Below are 21,963 nucleotides of genomic sequence, written 5' to 3'. Positions count from 1 at the left end.
GCGGGCTCCACGCCGGGGTCTCTGCTCCCCCGCCGTCCCGGGGTCTCCCCTTGGCCATTTCGGTCCCTCCCCCCTCGGGGGTCCCCTGTGGGCTCCCGGTCCCTCCATCCCGGCCCCTCCCAGCCAGTGCTCCCCGGCCCCCTGTGCCTCACCTGAGCACCCTGCGGAATTCCCGGCACTCCTGCTCCACCTGCGTGGCCAGCTGCTGCTCCCGTGGGCCGCCTGCTCCAGCCGCTCCCGCCTCAGCCGCTGCTCCAGCTCGGCCTTCCCGGCCGCCCAGCGCCAAGCACCGGCCACATGGCAGAGGTGCTCAATCATCCCCAACACCAGCAGTGAGCACCAGGCAACCTTCCCGGCAGCCGAAAAGGCTCCTTCTGGCCACAGCTGAGGGCACCTGTCCCTCAAAATGTGTCCAGTGCTGCCTCTGGATCCCAAAATGCCCGCGAGAGGCAGCGGAGCCGTGTGTTTGTGCACAGGGATGCTTTAGGAGCACGGCTGAACTTTAGGAACCCCAGCTCTAATTGCAGCACCTCATTAAGGGTCTGCAGCACCTCATGAAGGCTCTGCAGCCCCCAGAGCACAACGCGGGCATTGGCCCAAGCAGCTCCAATTCAGCCCCGTTTTGACCTCCCAAGCCACTGCTCCCGGCCCGCGCTGTCCCTGTGCTGCAGCTGCAGAGCCCTCGGGGCTGTGGCTCTGCTCTCCCCTTCCTCCTCCTCTTCCTCCTCCTCCTCTTCCTTCTCCTCCTCCGGCTGCTGTGTCAGGACCAGCAGTGGCCCAGGAAGAGCAGGGATCCCAAACGTGCTGTGGAGCCCCCTGAGGAGCCCTGGCAGACTCAGCACCGAGCACCTGCTTTGCTCAACATCCGCGGGGAGTTCAGCATTCCCAAAGCTGCTGTGCCGGGACTGAAGGGCGAGAAGGGAGTGAAAAGTTGGGCGTTTTTGGGTATTGTGGGCCCGAGACTGGGCTGGGGCTGGGTGCTGCCTTCCTTCCCTTTGGGATCGGGGAGAGTGGTCGCAGGTGGTACGCAGGGTGTGTGCCTGGCCCCGGGACACTGCTCCGCTGCCATTGGGCACTACGATCGAAGCTGCTGCCTTGGCCGCTTCTGCCCGCTGCCGGTGGTGGTGCCGGGACCGATCGGTGCCCGTGGGTTTGCAAAAGGAGCGATTTCCCCTCCTCCCTCCCGTCCGAGGCCGCCATCGCCCCTGAGGGCTTCGAGCTCGCACCGGGGCGCCCCCTGCTGGCCGTGAGTGATCGCTGCAGCGCCCCCTGCTGGCCGTGAGTGATCCCTGCAGCGCCCCCTGCTGGCCGCGCGTGATCCCTGCAGCGCCCCCTGCTGGCTGTGGCCACAACTGCACCAAATACGCAAAAACAGCACTTCAGAGGTTGGAAGCTTCTGTTCTTGTCTTGGGGTTTTTTCTGTTCTGTTCTATTTATTTTGTAGCAAAGAGTTTCTATTCCTTTTCCTACATATTTTCCTGAAAGCCCCATAAATTTCAAAGTTACAGTAATTTGGAGGGAGGGGTCTTCTTTCTATTCCAGGAAGGTTCCCGCCTTCCTTGGCAGACATTTGCCTTTTAAACCAAGATGATCTTTTTCTCTGGGCTGACGCATGGGAGAAATATCAGCCAGATATTCTCAAGAGGTCAAAAATACCCAAACACAGAAAAACAACAAACTTTGGCAAAAAAATTAGTACACCATAAAACACTGACCATAGCATTAACTTAGACCATTTAACCTAGAAAGCTTTAAACCATTTTGATGTTGCATAGCCCAAAATGTTCCGTGAAGAGAGGATTAGAAGAAGATAGAAAGAAAAGATGTAGAAAAACGCACACAGAGCTACCAGCTCCTGGATTTCAAGAGAACTCAGGGTCAAGACACAGATGTTCCAAAATGTCTCAAGACATCAATCATTTCCTGCCTCTGACACCCCACCCTGTGCCACGGACTGATCCCAACTGCCCTGGGAAAGGGGGAGGCTCTGGAACACCCCCAGGGCCTTGGTGACATCATGGTGTGGGGGAGCACGGCAGAGGAGGGTTTGGGAAAGGGGCCAAGAGAATCCAGAGCCTCCTGAAGGCCGCTTTGGCCATCAAAGCAAGGAAGGTCCAGGGCCCTGCCAGGTTCCTGCTGGTGGACGAAACGTGCTGGGGGAAGCGTTTGGGGTTTGTTCCTTGTTGGGGGCTTTCCCTGGACATCGTTCCTTTTGTGACCCTTTGGATTTGGAATCTTGTTGCTGTTGCTGTTGGTTTCCTTCTCTCAGAGCAGTTTGCAGGAAATTGTTCTTCTCTCAGCCCTTTGGGATCTTTGCCTTTTGTGCCTCCACTGGGAGGGAAGGGGCAGATTTTTAGGGGCAGCACACACATGTGGGTACCCATGGTTGGGGGCCTCAGTGTCCCCCCCAGCTCCCCCCCAGTGTCACAGCATGATCTCTTAAATATCACTGGGGTCCCACGGTCGCCCATGGGGTCCCAGCAGTTCTGCGTAGGTCACCTGGGGTTCCTGGGGGACAGCAATGCGGGGGGGCCCTGCAAGAGACATCAGTGGGGGGGAGCAAGGTGGGGGTGACACCGGTGGGTGACATGGCACTGTCCCACTCCCACCGCTGTGCTCACGCCCCGCCTGTTTGGTGCTCACGACGTGGGTGTACAGAACCTCCCCGTCCTCTGGGGGGGCCGGGGGCTCCTTGGTAGCCCTGTGGGGATAAAGACAATGTGTGGGAGGGGATGGAGAGTTGTGGGGTGGCGGTAAGGGGGGGATTGTGGCTGGAGCCCACCACTCACCTTTTCTGGTGCTTCCTGGTGGCTGCAAAGGAAAGAAGGGAGGTGATTGTGGGGTCCCTGTGTCCCTTACCCCACACAGGAACCCTGAACCCCTACAGGACTCTCAGCTCTGATCAGGACCCCCGAGCATCATTGGAGCCCCCCCAAAATTCATGAACAGCACCGGTGCACCCGACCAGTTCAGCCTCAAGAACCCAAAGCCCAGGAGGAAGAGGGACCCCCTCAAAATCCCCCAGTAACCCTGAAAGAACCCCCAGCATCCCTGTAAGACACTCCAGCACTGCCCCAAACCCCCCAGGACCCCCAGCAGGTTCACAACTGGGGGAGGCTGTGAGTGCTGCCCTACTGCTCCCCAACTCTGGGGGCTCCCTACAGCTCCCTGGGACCCCTATCCCCCTCTTGTCACCCACCCAGGCAGTGCCACCAGTGACAGCCCACAATGACACCCACGAGCAGGACCAGAAACAGGAGGGACCCGGCAAACACTGAGGCCACTGCTGGGGAGAGAAAGGGGGTCACACCGAGGTCACCCAGAACCCTGGGGGTCCTGCACCCTCCCGGGACCCCGAGTGACCCCACCTGTGTCCCAGTGTCCCCGCAGTGTCACCATCAGTGGCAGCTCAGGGCTGAACGCCCGGAACATGTGGTGCCCGTCCTGTCCCAGCTGGTTGGTGGCCACGCACTGGTAGGTGCCGGAATGTCCCACATGAATGTCTCCGAGCTCCAGGAGGGGACCCTGGGCCACCTCGCTGCCGTTGTGCAGCCAGGTGAAGGTGACAGGGGCTGAGCCCACCTGCACCGAGCAGCGCAGGGTCACGGGGTCACCTGCGCGCACCGGGTGTGCCAGGGCACCGGGGCTGATGGTGGCATTGGCCACAGGCACTGCGGGGACACAGACGGGGCTGGCACCTGTCCTGGGGGGATGGGGATGTGGTGGGTGGGGTCAGCCCATTCCTGAGGGTCCCGCTCACCCAGGACGGTGACATTCAGGGGGACACTCTCGGCCACGCTGTCCCCGTTGCTGGCCCGGCACTGGTAGTGGCCGCTGTCATTGTCCCCAGCGTGGCACAGCTCCAGGCGGCGGCCGGTGCCCAGCAGTGTCCACAAGCTGACCCGGTGCCAGGAGAAGGACAGGGGACCTGTCCCCGTGGCCACCGCGCAGCTCAGCACCAGGCGGTCCCCCAGTGCCACCTGTCCCCCGGGGGGCTGCGCCAACACGGACACCCCTGAGAGCGGGACCCCTGCGGGAAGGGGACACAGGAGGAGAAGGAGAAAGAGGGGCAGTAGGAGGGGAACCCAGTGAGAGAGAGGGGCCCCAGGAAAGGAGGGAGGATTGAGGGAGGGGAGACCTGGAGGGGGGTGTGGGAGAACTCCTGGAAGCAGTGAGGGGACACGGAGAGGGATGGTGGGACTTGGGGACCATTGGGGGACCTCAGAGAGGGAGCGGATGGGCCCTGGGAGGGGATCCAGTGAGGGATGGAGGGACCTGGGGCAGTAATAGGGGCACATGGGAAGGGAACGGGGAAAGGATGGAGGGAGGAGTTGGGTGGACCCAGGGAGGGATGAACAGGACTGGGGCAGTGCTGGGGACCCGGGGAGGGTTTCAGACAGGACTGGGGGACCCGTGGTGGCTGTCGGGGCTCCCGGCGCCAATCCCCGCACTCACTGCGCACCGTGACGCGGAGCCGGGCGCTGCTCTTCCACACGGCCCCTGCTCGGAGCGCACCTCGCAGCTGTAATTCCCCGAGTGGGAGACCCCCACAGCGGGCAGCAGCAGCTGCGGGGACCCCTGTGGGCCCCCCACCAACCGCCCGTCCCGGTAGAAGAGGTGCGGGAGGGGGGCTCGGGACTGCAGGGGACTGGGGGTGCTGCAGCAGCTGAGATTCAGGGGGGACCCCTCGGTGGGCTCAGGGGGACCCTCCAGCACCAGCCCCAGGAACAGCTCTGGGAAGGAGAAAAGAGGAGGGACAGTGACCCCGAGTCCATTGGGCATGGGCTGTGGGGGTGCTGAGGTGTGGGGGTGTCGGGGTGTCAGGGTGGCGGCTGTGGGGTGCTCACTGTGCACTGTCACTATTGCCGGCGCACCAGGGGTCCCCAATTCCAACACGGGTCTCCGCTCGCACAGGGATGCTCTGAGATGTCCCCATTTACAGGGGATGGGCTCTCATCACACCAGGGGGGTGACCCATGGAGCGGAGCCCACCCAGAGCCCTCGAGAACCCCGCGGGTGCCAGGCTGGGGACACCAAACTCCCCTCACCATTGGAGATGCTCACGGGGGGGCTGAGCCCGGTGCCGGGTCTGTCACACTGGTAGGTGCCACTCTCAGTGACAACAAATCGGTCGGGTCCCTTCTGCCACCAGCGCTGCCCGTCCTTGTACCAGGTGGTGGCACCGGCGGTGCCCGAGCCCTGGCAGGTCAGTGTCACCCGGTCCCACAGCACCGGCGGCGTCCAGGGGGGCTGCACAAGGAGCTGGGTGGTCTGGGCGCCTGCGGGTGACAGGGGACACCAGCCTGCCAGGGCCAGCGCGGGATGGGGACAGCGGGGCGGGGACGTGGCATCCCCCCGAGGACTCACCAGCGAGGCCGAGGGTCTGGGCTGGAAGGGAGAAGGGACAGGGCTGGGTGGGGGTGGCACCGCAGGGACAGCAGCACCCGGGGCATGGAGTGTGGGGCTGTCCCCAAACTGTCCCCATGGGGTCACCGGTTTAGCACGGAGGTCTCAGGTATTGGCTCACCGCAGTCACCCTGGGCATAGGCAGGACACGGGGACACTGTGGACACTCTGGGCATGGGGACTCGACAGACACCTGGTGCTGGCCCAGGTCACCTCCAGGAGCCCCATGGCTCCTCTCACCACCACCAAATCTCCCTGGTGCTTGGCCCTTTGTCCCTGCACCTGTCCTCACACCTGGCCCAGTCCCATCGTGCCCGTCCCCACATCCCCGTCCTTACATTCCTGTCCCTCCATTCCTGTCCCCTGTTCCCCACAGCCACCTCACGACTCCGGTCACATTTAAGGGCTCCATGCCCATGCTCAGGCTCTGCTGCCCTTGGGGACCTCAGGGCACCCCGCAGACCCCCTGTGCCCCCTCCCCACCGCTCTCTGCCTCACCAGGGCCCATCCCCGGGGCATCAGGCCCGTGCCCAGGGCACTCACCCCACAGGAGCAGCGCCACCTTCCCGGCCATCCCGGTGTCCCCGGCCACCCGGGCTGGCTGCCACACACTGCCGGAGCCCCTTGTCCCCTGGGTGGCGGCTCTTTGGCCAAAGAGGAAGGAAGCGGTGTCACATCTCGTCCCCACGTGTTGGTGGGGCATGGTGGGTGCAGGGTGGGGTGACCCAGAGTCCAGAGAGGGACAGAGACCCAGAGCCCCCCCGAGGTGCTCGTGGCCTGGGGATCACCCCTGGCACATTCCGAAGGGGTCTGGGTCTGTGCCCCCCACCCCACAGGGGCTTTTTCCTCTCTTCATTTCCATTTCTTTCCCTTTTTCCATCATCTTCCTGTCACCCCCAGCAGCCCCTGACTCAGCGATCCTGGGGAGCTCCCGAGCAGGGAACGGGTTAAGGGGACGCTGAGGAGGCAGAAAAGGGGGTGCGGAGGGTGCAGGGAGGTTTGGGGGGGCAGTGGGGAATGGGGGTGTCCGCCTGTGGCCCCCAACACTTTCACTTCCTCTCTCTGGCAGCAGAAGGAAGAGGCCATTTGTGCTGAGAGTCAGATGGGGGCAGGTTCTGACCTGGGGGGGCACATCCAGAGGTGCCCTGTCCTGGGGGGGGGGGATCCCTGTTCTGGGGGTGACACGTTGTCCTGGGTTGAGGTGTATTCTATTACCATCCTCATGAGCTGTTGAAATCAGGAGGGGCAGTGTTTCCTTGCCTCCTCCCCCCAGACTCTCTTGCTGTTCATGGCCCATCATTGTCCTGCCCATGACTCAGAGATAACTCCCTCCGGACTATCTTCTGTTAACGAGCCTAATCAACACTTGGCCTCATGACTCATTACTCCATTGTGAGATGCTCCACCCAGAGGGAGGAACCAAGCATCCCATCGTGGATATAACTGGGCCTCTGAGCATGAAAGACACTGGCTCCACTGGATTTCCAGAGGATAGGAGCTACACAGCCACCGCTGAACTTTCTGAGGAAGAGCAGACCCCTTCTACTACAGGATCACCACTTCAGAGGACTGCAGCCACATTCCACCAGACTGCTACCACTACTCTGCCTAATAGGGAATCAGGTTGTATCTTGACTCTGTCAGTGTTTTCTTTTACTTTCTGTTCCTTTTCTTTAATTTCCATTAAATTGTTATTCTGACTTGGTGCCTCTCACTGGTTTGTTTTCAAACTAGTACACATGTCCTGGGAGGATCCTGTCCCAGGGGTGACGTATCCAGGCTGGGGGAGGGGGCAGGTCTTGACCTGAGGGATGGCGGCTCTGGGGGTTCCCTTGACAGGTTCTGGAAGGGTCCCTGTTCAGGGGGGAACCTGGGGACCAGTGGCCATCCCAGGGTGGGGCCCGGCCACTCCACAGCCCCACTGCGCAGGGATGGGCATTGGCCAGCCCTGCTCTGGCCAGCCCCAGGGGCAGCCAGCACCTGAGGGTCCCCCCACCCCCTGGGCTTTGACTCTCGCAGCTTTAGAGCTGCTGCAAGGTGAGAATTGTGTGGGGGGAAAGGCGTGGCTGTGGTTTGCTCAGCCCTGCGAGAAGCACAAAAGCCGCTTGGGCCACATCGGCACCGTGGCTCCCCGCAGCCCGGGACAGTCCCGGCCCTCGCAGCGCGATGGCAGCCGCGACCTGCGGCAGTGCCCGAGCCCAGGACTCCGCTCCCGCAGTGCCGGGCCTTCCTCCCCCGGCTCCCCGCTCCCCGCCACGCTCCCCGCACCTCCCCCCGGCGCCGCCCGCCCGCCCCAGGGCCGGGCCCGCCGGAGGCTCCGCAGCGGCTCCGGGGCTCAGGCGCCGCTCGGGGAGCGCCGGCTGCGGGGCTTTGGCCACCGGCGGCTACCGGGGAGCACCGGGCAGCGCTGGCGTGGCTTGGCCTGGTGGGTCCCCGCCGGCCGGCCCGGCTCCGTCCCGGGGCTCTCGGGGCGCTCCCGCTGCTGTCGGGCTCCAGCTGGGGCCGAGGAGCTCGGCAGCTGCGGGATCGGTGCCCGAGGGGACGGGGCGGCACCGCCGCAGGTCCCCGAGCCCTTGGCCGGGTGTCACCGAGAGGGGACAAACAGCGAGCGGCAGCTCCTTCCCCTGCGCGGGGCAGCTGCGAGGGAAGCAGCCCGGAAATGCAGCAATGGATCATTTTGTCCCTCTGCCCAAGGCACTGAGGGAGCCCCAAAACTCAGGCAAATCCCACAAGGATCTGCTCAGCACCCTGAGCGGGACCCTCCTCCTTCCCGAGCTCAGCAGGCAGAGCTGAACAAACCAACCCCATTTCTCCCGCTTTAATCCAAACGCTGCCTTTTGGCTCCAAGAAGAGGGAAAAGGGTCCTGTGCTCCCCCTGGCACTGGGAGGGGGAATGGGGAGGCTCTGGGGTGCTGGGAAGGGCAGTGAGGGACCCCTGGGGGGACTCGATGCCTCCCAGTGATCCCCAATTTCCCCCAGTGTCACATCACACTCTCGTAGGTGGCACCGGGGTCCTGCTGTCCCTCGTAGGGTCCCGGCAGCTCCGCGTTGGTCACTTGTGGATGCCGAGGGGGGGCAGGGCCGGGGGACACCCGTGGGGGCGCTGGCAGAGACAGCGGCTGTGGGGACCTGGGAGGGGGTGAGACCCGTGGGGGACGTGTCCCTGTCCCCAGCCCCGTACTCACTCCCCGCCCGCTCGCTGCCCAAGCCGTGGGGCTCCAGCAGCTCCCCCTCCTCCGGGGGGAGCCCTGCGGGGATAAGGTGGGGCCTGAGGGGGTGTCTGGGGAAGGGGGAAAGGAGAGTCACGGCCGGAGCCCCCCCATTCACCTGTCCTGGGGCTTCCTGGCGGCTGCAAGGAAAAGGGGAGGGGGTGATCGTGGGGAACCCGGGACCCCTGAACCTTCCTGGGACCTCAGCAGCTCTCACCGCCCACGGGACCCCCAAATCCCCACTGGAGCCCCGATTCCCACCGCACCCCTGATCCCCCCTGGACACTCCAAGCACACCTGAACCCCCAGAACTTCTGCACCACCGCAATGCCACCAAGACCCCCCGTGCCTCCAAGGCCCCCGGGACCCCATAACCCCAAGCCCGGCAAGGAGGGCCTGCCCCAAAACACCTCCAGGACCCCAGAAAGATCCCTCAACATCCCTGCATGGCCCTCCAGGAACTCCCCAGGCCCTCCAGGAGCTCCCACTGCCAGCCCAATGTTCCTCAAAGCCCACCCAGGGGTGCCCCTGGAGCCCAAGCAAGACCCTCCAGAATCCTCCTAAAGCCCCCAGGACCCCCAGCCGAGGTCACTGTGGGCTCCGTTTCCCCCAGCTCAGGGGCTGTGGGTGCTGCCCCATCGCCCCCCACTCTGGAGGCTTCCCCTCACTCCAGCACCTTCATTTGCCCCATTGTCACCCACCCAGGCGGTGCCACCAGTGACAGCCCCCAATGACACCCAGGAGCAGGGCCAGGAACAGGAGGCTCCTGCCGATGTTCACAGCCACTGCTGGGGACAGAGGGGGACACATCAGGGTCGGCTGCCATGCCGGGGGTTCTGCACCCTCCAGTAACTCCGAGTGACCCCACCTGTGTCCCAGTGTCCCCGCGGTGTCACCGTCAGTGCCAGCTCGGGGCTGAGCGCCTGGAACACGCGGTGCCCGTCCTGTCCCAGCTGGTTGGTGGCCACGCACTGGTAGGTGCCGGAATGTCCCACATGGACGTCCCCGAGCTCCAGGAGGGGACCCTGGGCCACCTCCTGCCCGTTGTGCAGCCAGGTGAAGGTGACAGGGGCTGAGCCCACCTGCACCGAGCAGCGCAGGGTCACGGGGTCACCTGCACGCACCGGGTGTGCCAGGGCACCGGGGCTGATGGTGGCATTGGCCACGGGCACTGCGGGGACACAGACGGGGCTGGCACCTGGCCATGGGGGGATGGGGCAGCCGTGGGTGGGGTCACCCCATTCCTGAGGGTCCCGCTCACCCAGGACAGTGACATTCAGGAGGACACTCTTGGCCACGCTGTGCCCATCGCTGGCCCGGCACTGGTAGTGGCCTCTGTCATTGTCCCCAACATTCAGCAGCTCCCGGTGGGGGCCGGTGCCCAGCGGTGCCCATGAGCCCACCCGGTGCCAGGAGAAGGACAGGGCACCTGTCTCCACGGCCACCATGCAGCTCAGCACCAGGTGGTCCCCCAGTGCCACCTGTCCCCCGGGGGGCTGTGCCAACACGGACACCCCTGAGAGCGGGACCCCTGCGGGAAGGGGACACCAGCGGACAGTGATGGACCCGGGGAGGGGCTGGCTCAGCGAGGGTTGGCGGGACCACAGCGAGGTAGAAGGGGGCCAAGAAATGGGGGGGGAGGCTTGGAAGGGGTTGAGGGACCCCAGGGATGTTCAGGCAGGGGAGACCTGGAGAGGGTTGGAGGGAACCACAGGGAAGGTTTTGGGGACCCAGACATGGATGGGACCTGTGGACCATGGAGGGACCTAAGAGAGGGAGCGGTGAACCTAGGGAGGGGTGAGGGGACACAGTGAGGGATGAGGGGACAGATGGCAGTGATGGGGGTTCTCGAGGTCTCATGGAGGGCTGTGGGGTCCCCAGGCAGGACTGGGGGACCTGTGGTGGCTGTCAGGGCTCCCCGCGCCCATCCCCGCACTCACTGCGCACCGTGACGCGGAGCCGGGCGCTGCTCTTCCGCACGGCCCCCACTCAGAGCGCACCTCGCAGCTGTAATTCCCCGAGTGGGAGACCCCCACGGTGGGCAGCAGGAGCTGCGGGGACCCCTGCGGGCCCCCCACCAACCGCCCGTCCCGGTAGAAGAGGTGCAGGAGGGGGGCTCGGGGCTGCAGGGGGCTGGTGGGGGTGAGGCAGCTGGGATTCAGGGGGGACCCCTCGGTGGACTCAGGGGGACCCTCCAACACCAACAGCGGGATGAGAGAGGGAAGGAAATGAGGGGGAAGACGTGACCCTGAGTTCACTGGGCAGGGGCTGTGGGGGTGCTGAGGTTGTGGGGGTGTCGGGGTGTCAGGGTGGCAGCTGTGGGGTGCTCACCATGCACTGTCACTGTCACCGGCGCCGACTCCAACTCCTTCCACTCCGACAGCTCGGAATACACCCGGCCCCTGCAGCGGTAGCGGCCGCTGTCCTGCAGCCGCAGAGGGGACAGGGACAGCTCGGTCCCATTACGGAACCGCTGCAGTTGTTTCTCCTCGCGGTAGAAGGACACCCAGGTCACTGGTTTGTCCTGCCAGCTCCGGCAGCGCAGTGTCACCGTGTCCCCCTCCAGCAGCGCCCTCGCTGGCACCTGCAACACCAGCTGGTCTGGGGGACAGGGGGGTACGGTCACACCGTGGGGTTCCGTGGGGTCCCGATGGCACCGGGACGCCCCGATTGGGTCACACCCAGCGCACCATGGGTCCCCAATTCCAACACGGGGCTCCGCTGGCCCTGGGATGCTCTGGGATGTCCCCGTGTGCAGGGGACGGGCTTTCGTCACACCAAGGGATGACCAATGGAGCGGAGCCCACCCAGAGCCCTCGGGGACCTCACGGGTGCCAGGCTGGAGACACCCAACCCCCCTCACCATTGGAGACGCTCACGGGGGGGCTCAGCCCAGTGCCGGGTCTGTCACACTGGTAGGTGCCACTCTCAGTGACAACGACTCGGTCGGGTCCCTGCAGCAGCCAGAGCTGCCCATCCTTGTACCAGGTGGTGGCACGGGCAGTGTCCGAGCCCTGGCAGGTCAGTGTCACCCGGTCCCACAGCACTGGCGGTGTCCAGGGGGGCTGCACAAGGAGCTGGGTGGTCTGGGCGCCTGCGGGTGACCGGGGACACCAGCCTGCCAGGGCCAGCGCGGGATGGGGACAGCGGGGCGGGGATGTGGCATCCCCCCGAGGACTCACCAGCGAGGCCGAGGGTCTGGGCTGGAAGGGAGAAGGGACAGGGCTGGGTGGGGGTGGCACCGCGGGGACAGCGGCACCCGGGGCAGCGAGTGTGGGGCTGTCCCCAAACTGTCCCCACGGGGCCACCGGTTTAGCACAGAGGTCTCAGGGGTTGGGACACCTCTGTCACCCTGGGCATAGGCAGGACACGGGGACACTGTGGACACTCTGGGCATGGGGACTCGACCGACACCTGGTGCTGGCCCAGGTCACCTCCAGGAGCCCCACGGCTCCTCTCGCCACCACCAAATCTCCCTGGTGCTTGGCCCTTTGTTCCTGCATCCCTGTGCTCACACCTGGCCCAGTCCCATCGTGCCCGTCCCCACATCCCCGTCCTTATATTCCTGTCCCTCCATTCCTGTCCCCTGTTCCCCACAGCCACCCCATGACTCCGGTCACATTTAAGGGCTCCAAGCCCATGCTCAGCTCTGCTGGTCTTGGGGACCTCAGGGCACCCTGCAGACCCCCTGTGCCCCCTTCCCCACTGCTCTCTGCCTCACCAGGGCCCATCCCCGGGGCATCAGGCCCGTGCCCAGGGCACTCACCCCACAGGAGCAGCGCCACCTTCCCGGCCATCCCGGTGTCCCCGGCCACCCGGGTTGGCTGTCACACGCTTCTGATGCCACCCATCCCCTGGGTGGCGGCTCTTTGGCCAAAGAGGAAGGAAGCGGTGTCACATCTCGTCCCCACGTGTTGGTGGGGCATGGTGGGTGCAGGGTGGGGTGACCCAGAGTCCAGAGAGGGACAGAGACCCAGAGTCCCCCGAGGTGCTCGTGGCCTGGGGATCACCCCAGGCAGATTCCGAGGGGCTCTGGGTCTGTGCCCCCCACCCCACAGGGGCTTTTTCCTCTCTTCACTTCCATTTCTTTTCCTTTCTCCCTCAATTTCACATCCCCCCCGTTCATGGGGCAGTGATCCTGGGGAGCTCCTGAGCAAGGAACGGGTTGGGGGGACCCTGGGGAGAGGGAAAAGGGGGTGCCGAGGATGCGGGAAGTCGTGGGGGGGCTGTGGGGATGCCCGGGCTGGGACGTGTCACCCCTGGGACAGGATCCCCCCAGAACGTGTCACCCCCAGAACAGGGACACACCCCAGGACAGGACCCCTCTGCATGTGCCCCCCCAGGTCAGAACCCGCTTCCTGTCTGGCTCTCAGCACAAACGGCCTCTTCCTTCTGCTGCCCGAGAGAGAAAGTGTTGGGGGGCACAGCCGGACACCCCCATTCCCCACTGTCCCCCCAAACCTCCCCGCACCCTTTTTTTCCCCTCCTCAGGGTCCCCTCAACCTGTTCCGTGCTCAGGAGCTCCCCAGGATCACTGGGTCAGGGGCTGCTGGGGGTGACTGGAAGATGATGGAAAAAGGGAAAGAAATGGAAATAAAGGGAGGAAAAAGCCCCTGTGGGGCGGGGGGCACAGAGCCAGAGCCCCTCGGAATCTGCCTGGGGTGATCCCCAGGCCACGAGCACCTCGGGGGGGCTCTGGGTCTCTGTCCCTCTCTGCACTCTGGGTCACCCCGAAATCTGAGGCACCCATGAAAGGAGCTGCGACCCACGTGCTCACCCAGCCACTGCCCATCCCTGGGACCCCCATTCCTCTGAGAACCCCGACCATGGAACCCCCATTCCCTATGTCCCCCCTCCCTGGGACGCCCATCCCGGGACAGCCATTCCCGAGCATCTCCATTCCCAAGGACCCCCATCCTGGTACCTCCAGCCCCTGAGACCCCCCTTCCCCAGGACTTTGATTCCCCCAGGACCCCCATTCTCACGGGGTCCCCTTTCCCGTGGGACCCCCATCCCATGGGGACCCCCATTCTATGGCCCCAAATCCCTGGAGCCCACGTTCGCCTGGGACCCCATCCCTGCCTCCCTGCACACCACAGCCTTCAAATTCTGGTAACACCATGTCCCCACTGTGTCCGCACCACGTCCCCACACCGCCCCACCATCACCACCATGCCCCACCCTGCCCCCATCCTGTTCCCACCCTGCCCCCACCAAGGGCCACCAAAACGTAGGACTGAGACCTGACCTCGCTTCCTTCCTCTTTGGCCAAAGAGCTGCCACCCAGGGGACAGGTGGCATCAGCAGCGTGTGACAGCCAGCCCAGGTGGCTGGGGACACCGGGATGGCCGGGAAGGTGGCGCTGCTCCTGTGGGGTGAGTGCCCTGGGCACGGGCCTGAGGCCCCGGGGATGGGCCCTGGTGAGGCAGAGAGTGGTGGGGAGGGGGCACAGGGGGCCTGTGGGGTGTCCTGAGGTCCCCAAGGGCAGCAGAGCCTGAGCATGGGCATGGAGCCCTTAAATGTGACCGGAGTCGTATGGGTGGATGTGGGGAATGGAATGGGGGGGACAGGAATGGAGGGACTGGGACAAGGGGACAAGCACCATGGGGATGTGACCTTGGGGACAGAGGCCACCTGGGGTGACTGTGGTGTCCCCATCCCCGAGATTGCCATGCCACACCGGTGTCTGCACAGGGACAGTTTGGGGACAGCCCCACACTCCGTGCCCCGGGTGCCACTGTCCCTGCGGTGCCACCCCCACCCAGCCCTGTCCCTTCTCCCTTCCAGCCCAGACCCTCGGCCTCGCTGGTGAGTCCTCGGGGGGATGCCACGTCCCCGCCCCGCTGTCCCCATCCCACGCTGGCCCTGGCAGGCTGGTGTCCCCTGTCACCTGCAGGTGCCCAGACCACCCAGCTCCTCGTGGAGCCCCCCTGGACACCACCAGTGCTGTGGGACCAGGTGACACTGACCTGCCAGGGCTCGGGCACTGCCGGTGCCACCACCTGGTACAAGGACGGGCAGCGCTGGCGGCTGCAAGGACTCAACCGAGTCGTTGTCACTGAGAGTGGCACCTACCAGTGTGACAGACCCGGCACCGGGTTGAGCTCCCCCCTGAGCGTCTTGAATGGTGAGAGGGGATCAGAAATGTTCAGGGTAGTCCCCAGTGGGTCTGGGTGGGCTCCACTCTGTGGCTGGCTTCACACCCCTGGTATGGCGAGAGCCTGTTCCCTGCATATAGGGACATCCCAGTGCATCCCAGTACATCCCAGTGTAATGGGACCCTCAGGGCGACACGATGCCATGGGGTTACCCCTGGTGTTCCTGGGATCCTCCCGTGCAATGGAGACTCTCCCAAGAGGTCCCCAGTGCCGTGGGGACCCACCTTGGACCTGTCTCGATCCTCTCAGTGTGATGGGACCCTCCTGTCCCCCAGACCGGCTGGTGCTGCAGGTGCCGGCGCGGGCGCTGCTGGAGGGCGACACGGTGACACTGCGCTGCCGGGCCAGGCAGAACAAGTCAGTCACCGGGGTGCGATTTTACCACAAGGAGAAGGATCTGGGTGGGCCCCTCAATGGGACAGAGCTGTCCCTGTCCCCGCTGCAGCTGCATCACGGTGGCCGCTACCGCTGCAGTTGCCAGATGGGAACCAACTGGCTGGAGTCAGTGCCAGTGACTGTGACAGTGCACGGTGAGCACCCACACGGCCGCTACCCCAAATACTCTGATACCCGCACTCTCATCCCCAGCACGCTGTGCATCAGCGCTTCCACCTGCTGACACTGCAGAGTGAGCATCCTCACAATCCACACCTCAGCACCCCCTCTCCTGTTGGCTCGGGGTGATCGCCCCCACCCCATCTCCTTCCCAGAGCTGTTCCCGGTGCCGGTGCTGGAGGGTCCCCCCGAGCTCACCGAGGGGTCCCCCCTGAATCTCAGCTGCCTCACCCCCACCAGCCCCCTGCAGCCCCGAGCCCCCCTCCTGCACCTCTTCTACCGGCACGGACGGTTGGTGGGAGGCCCGCAGGGGTCCCCGCAGCTCCTGCTGCCCGCTGTGGGGGTCTCCCACTAGGGGAATTACAGCTGCAAGCTGCGCTCCGAGCGGGGGCCGTGCGGAAGAGCAGCGCCCGGCTCCGCGTCACGGTGCGCAGTGAGTGCGGGGATGGGGAGCCCACCAGTCTCAGCAGCCCCCGTCTCACCCATCCCATCCATCACATCCCCATCCCAACCCACTCTGGATGACTGCCGCTGCCACCGTGGGTCACAGTCCTGGGTGATGATGACCTTCTGTCTCCAGGTGGAACCACGCACAGAACCCCTCATTCCCCAGCAGTGGCTGCAGGTGTTGCTGGGTCCCTGTTGTTCCTGGTCCTGCTGCTGGGAGTCACCATGAGCTGTCAGTGGTGGCAACACAAGGGTGGGTGACAATGGGGGTGGAAGGGGGTCCTTGGTTTAGAGAGAGGCCCCAAGACTGGGGGGCCATGGGGTGGCACCCACAGCCCCTGACATGGTGGGGACTGAGCCCCAGTGACCTTGGCTCTGACTGCTGGGATCTTTGGAGGGGTCTTCAGGGACTCCGGGATCATCCCGTGGGGGACCTTGAGGAATACTGGGGTGGCACTGGGACCTGCTGGGGTCTTTGAGGTGGTCTTGGAGGGTTTTACAGGGATGTTGAGGGCTCTTCAGGGATTCTGGGGGAGTTGGGGGGGTGCATCTCCCTGCCAGGCTTGGGCTTCTGGGAGCTCAGAGGTCACAGGGAAGTCAGCGGTACTGGGGTGGTTCAAGGTTCTGGGGGCTTTGGGGGTGTTTGGAGGTCCTGGAGGGAATCAGGAGTCCTATAGGGGGTTGGATGACCCAGGGTCCAAGGAGGGTTCAGAAGCCCTGGGGACCCCACAGTCATCCCCCCACCTTTCCTTGCAGCAGCCAGGAAGCCCCAGGACAGGTGAGTAAGGGACTGTGGCCATGGACTGCCTTTTCCCTCCTCTGCAGATACCCTTCACACCCCCTTTTGTCCTGCAGGGCCCCCCCGGAGCCTTCAGGCCCCTGGCAAGAGGGGGAGGTGCTGTACACCCACATTGTAGGCACTGGGCGGGCAGGGGGTGAGTACAGGGGAGGGATGGGGACACGCCACCCATGGGTGTCACCTCCCCCACCCAAGTACCCACAAACAGTATCTCTCACAGGATCCCCCTGCACCACCCCACCCCAGGACCTCCAGGTGACCTATGCAGAGCTTCCAGGAGCCCACACACGGCCGTGGGAACCCAGTGACAGCAGGGACAACAAGATGTGATTCTGGGGCCACTAAAGGGGCATTGGGGGCACTGGATCTCCCATTCCCCCTCAGTTTCAGTGGTTTCCCAACCTGTCTGGGAAGGTGGTCACAAGTTGGGGGAGGGGAGCTGCATAGGGTGGCCAGTGCTTCCCATTCCTCCTTCCAGTACCAGCAGGGGTTCCTCTGTCCCACTTCCAGTACCCTCAGTGGTTCCCCACTCCCCATCCCAGTACTCCCAGTACCACAGCGACTTCCACATTCTGCTCCCCGCAGTACTCCCAGTACCATGTGAGGCTCTCTGCTCCCCGTCCCCTTGTCCCCAGTACCTCCCATTCTCCCTCCCACTGCTCCCACAACCCCCAAGGGCTCCTTAATCTTGTTCCCAGTACTTCTCTATTGCTTCCAGTACATCCAGATGTTCCCCATTCTATCTCCCAGTCCCGCTGTACTCCCAGTGCCTCTGCATTCCCCCTCCCAGTACTCCCAGTACACCCATGGCTCCCCACCTCTCCTCCCAGTGCCAGGGGGGCACAGGACCCCTTTCCCTGTCATTGACACCAAAATGCAGCTTTTTGGTTAAACTGGCAGAATTGGTGTTTGTTTGTTCAGCTCTGTCGGGCTTTAGGAATGGGATTCTCCAGTTTTGGGCTGGCACTGAAAACCAGGGGCTGCTGCTCCCTTGCCCTCCCAGTGGAGGCACAAAAGGCAAAGATCCCAAAGGGCTGAGAGAAGAACAATTTCCTACAAACTGCAATGAGAGAAGGAAACCAACAGCAACAACAACAAGATTCCGAATCCAAAGGGTCACAAAAGGAACGATGTCCAGGGAAAGCCCCCAACAAGGAACAAACCCCAAACACTTCCCCCGGCACGTTTCGTCCACCAGCAGGAACCTGGCAGGGCCCTGGACCTTCCTTGCTTTGATGGCCAAAGCGGCCTTCAGGAGATGCTGTGGCAGCGCGTCTCTGGTGCTGGCGTAGAACGGCTGTGGGCCAGCTGCTGTGGGCCGGCTGCCATGGGCTGGTGCTGCGGGTTGGTACCGCCGTGGGCTGGTGCAGCACGCTGGTTGCAACGCAGGCAACGCGGGAAACACGGCGGCGGCTGAGGCTGGTGCATGAGGTGCCCGCTCTGTTGGGGAAGCAGCCGAGCATCAGGCTGTCGCAGCCATGAGCTGCCTCGCAGGAGCGGCGAAGCAGGGCAGAACGGGTGCGGGCAGGGAAGCAGGGTCGTGGGAGGAAAAGGCGAGGGCGGGATGTCTTGGGGTGACTCGATTTTGTATTCCCTGTCACTGCTCTATGCCCAGAAATTAGTTTGATGCCTTTCTATGCTTTTAAACTGAGCATAAGCAGAGAGAGAGAAAACTGAGCAAACTTCTCCAAGCAGTGCCTTTCAAGGACACAGACAGAGATAACACACTCTCATTCTCTGCATTTTTTTTTCTTCTGCATTCTGCTGCTGTGGGAGGGGAGAGGAGAAGCGCCTGCTTGCTTGTTCAGCCAGCTTTCGGTTTTCTTCTTCTCCGGAGAGAGACGAAGAGTTGAACTTTTGTTTTCCTGGGACTTTGGTCTTTTTCCTTTTTTCTGCTGGACTGTTTCAACATCAGAATACATCGGGAAGAATTTCCACCGAGGCCTTGGCCCTGGAGGTGGGCCCACCACCTCGTCCCAGCTCCAAATATGGGGAGAGAGAGAGACAATGGAAGGACTCTGAAATTTTCCCAGGTTTTCCCTCTACAGCAAGGGGTTTCATTATTTAGCATTAGTCTCTTTTTTTCCCCTGTGTCTTTGTTAAATAAATAGTTTTTATCTCTTTCACTTTCCTTCAAGGAAAAAGTGTTTTTTCCCAAAGCTGGTGGGGGAGGGTTGGTTTGGAACCTGCCTTCTCTCAGAGGATGTAGTTCTAAATTTGGCCAAACTGGAACAAGGGAGGAAGGCCAAGCTGACCCTCCGAGCAAGCCCCTGATCCCTCCAAGAAACCCAAAGTAAAATGGCTCCTGTGTGAATTAACTGCTTTTATGTGCTAAGGTTCCTCCCACAGCCCGATTTCCTGGGCATTTTTTTCCCAGGCATTTTTCCAGGCCTCTGGGCATCTGTCCCACTGGCCAGTACGGGGTCACTCACAGCCCCATCATGGAAGCTTTCTCTCCCCTGATCGGCTGTCAGCTGAAGCCTCCCTGGGACAGGCTTCCCATGATGTGTAGAGCCCCTAGAGTCATTTTCCACCTCATGTGTACCATATGTTGAGGCACAAATGAAAATCAGATTGGTTCCTCTCAACGCCCATGCTCCCAGCAGCTCTGCAATCCCCCTCCCAGTGCTCCCAGTACAGCAAATGGCTTACCGTCCCCCCTGCCAGTTCCAAGGGGGCACAGGACCTGGTTCTCTCCCCCTGGGACAAAAATGCATCTTTTTGGTTAAACTGGCAGAAATGCTGATTGCTTGTTCAGCTCTGACGGGCTTTAGGAACGGGATTCTCCAATTTTGGGCTGTCACTATGTCTTGGTTTGAAAGACATGTGTCTGTCCAGGAAGGTGGGAACCTCCCTTGGTTTGGAGAATACGACCCCCTATCCTCCGAACTATTGCAACTGTGAAATTATGGGGCTTTCAGGCCAAGATATGGGAACAGGAATAACAGTTCTTGACTAGTGAGTGTATATATGTACAACAGGGCAAAGAAACAACAATGGCAGCAACAACAAACAGAACCAGATCCCAGTGCCAGGACCAGAACCCGGTGCCAGAACCACAAACCTGTTGGGAAATAGAATTATTGGGATCAATAAAATAACTGTGCAAGCAATAGGCCTGGAAGTTTTTTAGGCTTGTGTGTGAGAAAAACTTTCCATGGGAAAGTCCCTGTGTGAAGAAAACAAACAGGCCTGAGGAAACTGAGAGGGAGTGAAAAACTTGCAGCTGTGCTATCCGGGAATGAACAAGGGAGGTGAGCACAGAATTCTTTTGATCATAACAAGACTGTGGAGACTTGCCAATGTAAGTCCAATTATGTAGAAATAGAAATGTGTCTTGATAATCTTTAAGCCACTTAGGAGCTAACAAGCTGGTATACTATATAAGTGCCTTTGGACTGCTAATAAATAGAATTCGTTTATCAACCATACTGGTTTGGACTGTCTCTCTCTCTCCCCCCGCTGGGATCCGGGCTCCTCGTCCCACGGAGCTTCTAACACAAACCCAGTGCCAGAACCAGAACCCAGTGCCAGGACCACAGCCTGGTGCCAGCACCAGACCCAGTGCCGGAACTAGAACCGGATGAAAAAAACAGAAGCCGGTGCCAGAACCACAAACCCAGTTCCAGGAACCGACCCTGGTGCCAGAACCAGACCCTGGTGCCAGAACCAGAATCTGGTGCTGGAACCAGACCCACTGCCAGCACCAGACCCGGTGCCAGTACCAGACCGATGCCGGTACCGGACCTGGTGCCAGTACCAGAGCCGGTGACAGTAGAAGACCCAGTGTCAGTGCCAGACCTGGAGCCAGTACCAGAACCAGTGCTGGTGCCTCTCTCGGACGCAGGCACTTTCCCCTCGCTGCAGTTCCGCTCGAGGCCGCCAGGGGCGCTGGTGGCTCCCGGCCGGGCGGGGTGGGTGTGGTGATTCCCCCCGCCCGCCAGCAGGGGGCGCTGTGGTGGGAGCTCTGCCCTGTCTCTCCCTCACGCGGCGATGGCGGCGCAGCCGGCGGGAGGGATGGAAAAGCGGCTTCCTTTACAAACCCCCAAGGGCAGCCAGGCCCGGTGCCCCTCGGGATGGCGAAAGGGGCTGCAGCAGGAACCTGGGAGCAGCAGCTGGGACGGCATAGGCCAGTGGAGCCCAGAGTGGCAAAACAAAATGGAACAGAAGCTCCGCAGCTGTAGCAGGAGCCGCGGGGTGTCCCGGCAGGCAGGCGGTGCTGGGTTAGAGTGTAGTGAAAAAACCAGAGCAGTGGCAGAAAAACGGCGGGGCCGGGCAGCGGCAGCCCGGCTCCTGAACGCAGCTGGGAGAGGCTCCCTCGGAGAGGGAGGGGCTCGGGACCCCAGGTTTTCCCCTGAGGCACCCGAGCAGATGGTGAGGGTCCTTTTCCAGTGGGGTCCGCTGTTAATAAGGTCGCAGTTCAACAGCTGCTCTTCCGAGCAAAGGCTCACCCACAGTAAGGGAGAAGCAGGACAGGGCTGGACTCTGAATTCTTCCTGCGGTGAGCAGCAGCTCGACTGTTCCCTCTGATCCCCAGACCAAGAGAGAGCTGGAGCTAAGCCCCCAAGCCAAAATCCCTCACCCCCAAGCCAAAATCTCTCGGTATCTCTGCCCTTCCCAAGAGAAAAGCCCCACCGGCTAAGAGGCTGAATTCAGCCAGCTGCAGCTCTTCCCCACACCTTGGCCACTTCTTTGTCTCTCTAAAGTATGGTCATTATTGTCTCTTAACAACAAATGGGAGAAAATTCTCTGAGAAAGAAAACAAAAGGAAAAATCCTGACCTCCAACGCCCTAAAAAGCAGGGGCGGCTGGGGACAGTGGGAGCAGGCAGGACTCCCCCTGCACAGGGCTCCCCAGGATGGGCCACCTCTGAGTGAGGGACCCTCCAAGGAATGTGTCCAGAGACCCCCCCAGCACCGCCATCCCCCAGGACAGGACCCCCCTGACCGGGATGGGGCAGCCCTGGGACAGGACCCTCCCAGGACATGTCACCCCCAGAACTGGAACCCCCCCCAGGTCAGAACCCCTCTGGATGTGCCCCCCCAGGTCAGAACCCGCCCCCCGTCTGACTCTCAGCACAAACGGCCTCTTCCCTCTGCTGCCGGAAAGAGAAAGTGAAAGTGTTGGGGGGCACGATCGGACACCCTCATCCCCCACAGCCCCCCCCTCCTCTCTGCAGCACCTGCACCTCCAGGATCGACAGAAACTGGGGCAGAGGGAGAGGTGTGATAGTGAGGAAAATAAGGGAAAAACAGAATAAAGAGAGGAAAAAGCCCTGGGTGAGGGCAGTGTCGAAGACTTGGAGCACCATGGGGACATTCTTTTGGGGGGGCTGTGCTGGGCCCTGGGTCACCCCAAAATCTGAGGCGCCCACTGAAGGAGCTGTGAC

The 21,963-nt window shown here is 62.4% G+C and overlaps 2 protein-coding genes across 2 annotated transcripts; one reads left to right on the top strand and one right to left on the bottom strand.

Moving 5' to 3' along the window:
- Positions 1 to 1,427: 1,427 nt before the first annotated feature.
- LOC138098509 (Fc receptor-like protein 5) lies at positions 1,428 to 12,412 on the bottom strand. Its single transcript, XM_068995082.1, is given in 20 exon segments — positions 1,428 to 2,701; positions 2,790 to 2,811; positions 3,200 to 3,283; positions 3,369 to 3,671; positions 3,761 to 4,030; positions 4,456 to 4,503; positions 4,506 to 4,733; positions 5,049 to 5,279; positions 5,368 to 5,388; positions 5,950 to 6,050; positions 7,675 to 7,790; positions 8,391 to 8,535; positions 8,734 to 8,755; positions 9,317 to 9,403; positions 9,484 to 9,786; positions 9,877 to 10,146; positions 10,947 to 11,216; positions 11,479 to 11,709; positions 11,798 to 11,818; positions 12,382 to 12,412. Coding segments are annotated over 20 exon segments (3,066 nt in total). The 3' UTR covers positions 1,428 to 2,439.
- Positions 12,413 to 13,787: 1,375 nt separating this feature from the next.
- On the top strand, positions 13,788 to 21,643 carry LOC138098508 (Fc receptor-like protein 4). Its single transcript, XM_068995081.1, is given in 10 exon segments — positions 13,788 to 13,845; positions 13,937 to 13,990; positions 14,403 to 14,423; positions 14,512 to 14,742; positions 15,049 to 15,303; positions 15,484 to 15,711; positions 15,714 to 15,761; positions 16,532 to 16,553; positions 16,631 to 16,710; positions 21,621 to 21,643. Coding segments are annotated over 10 exon segments (1,020 nt in total).
- The last annotated feature ends 320 nt before the right edge of the window (positions 21,644 to 21,963 follow it).

The sequence above is a fragment of the Aphelocoma coerulescens genome, chromosome 25 (genome assembly GCF_041296385.1).
Source record: "Aphelocoma coerulescens isolate FSJ_1873_10779 chromosome 25, UR_Acoe_1.0, whole genome shotgun sequence".
Taxonomy (NCBI): domain Eukaryota; kingdom Metazoa; phylum Chordata; class Aves; order Passeriformes; family Corvidae; genus Aphelocoma; species Aphelocoma coerulescens.
The sequence above is the reverse complement of the archived record's forward strand: the minus strand, read 5'-3'. Positions and strand labels throughout refer to the sequence as shown.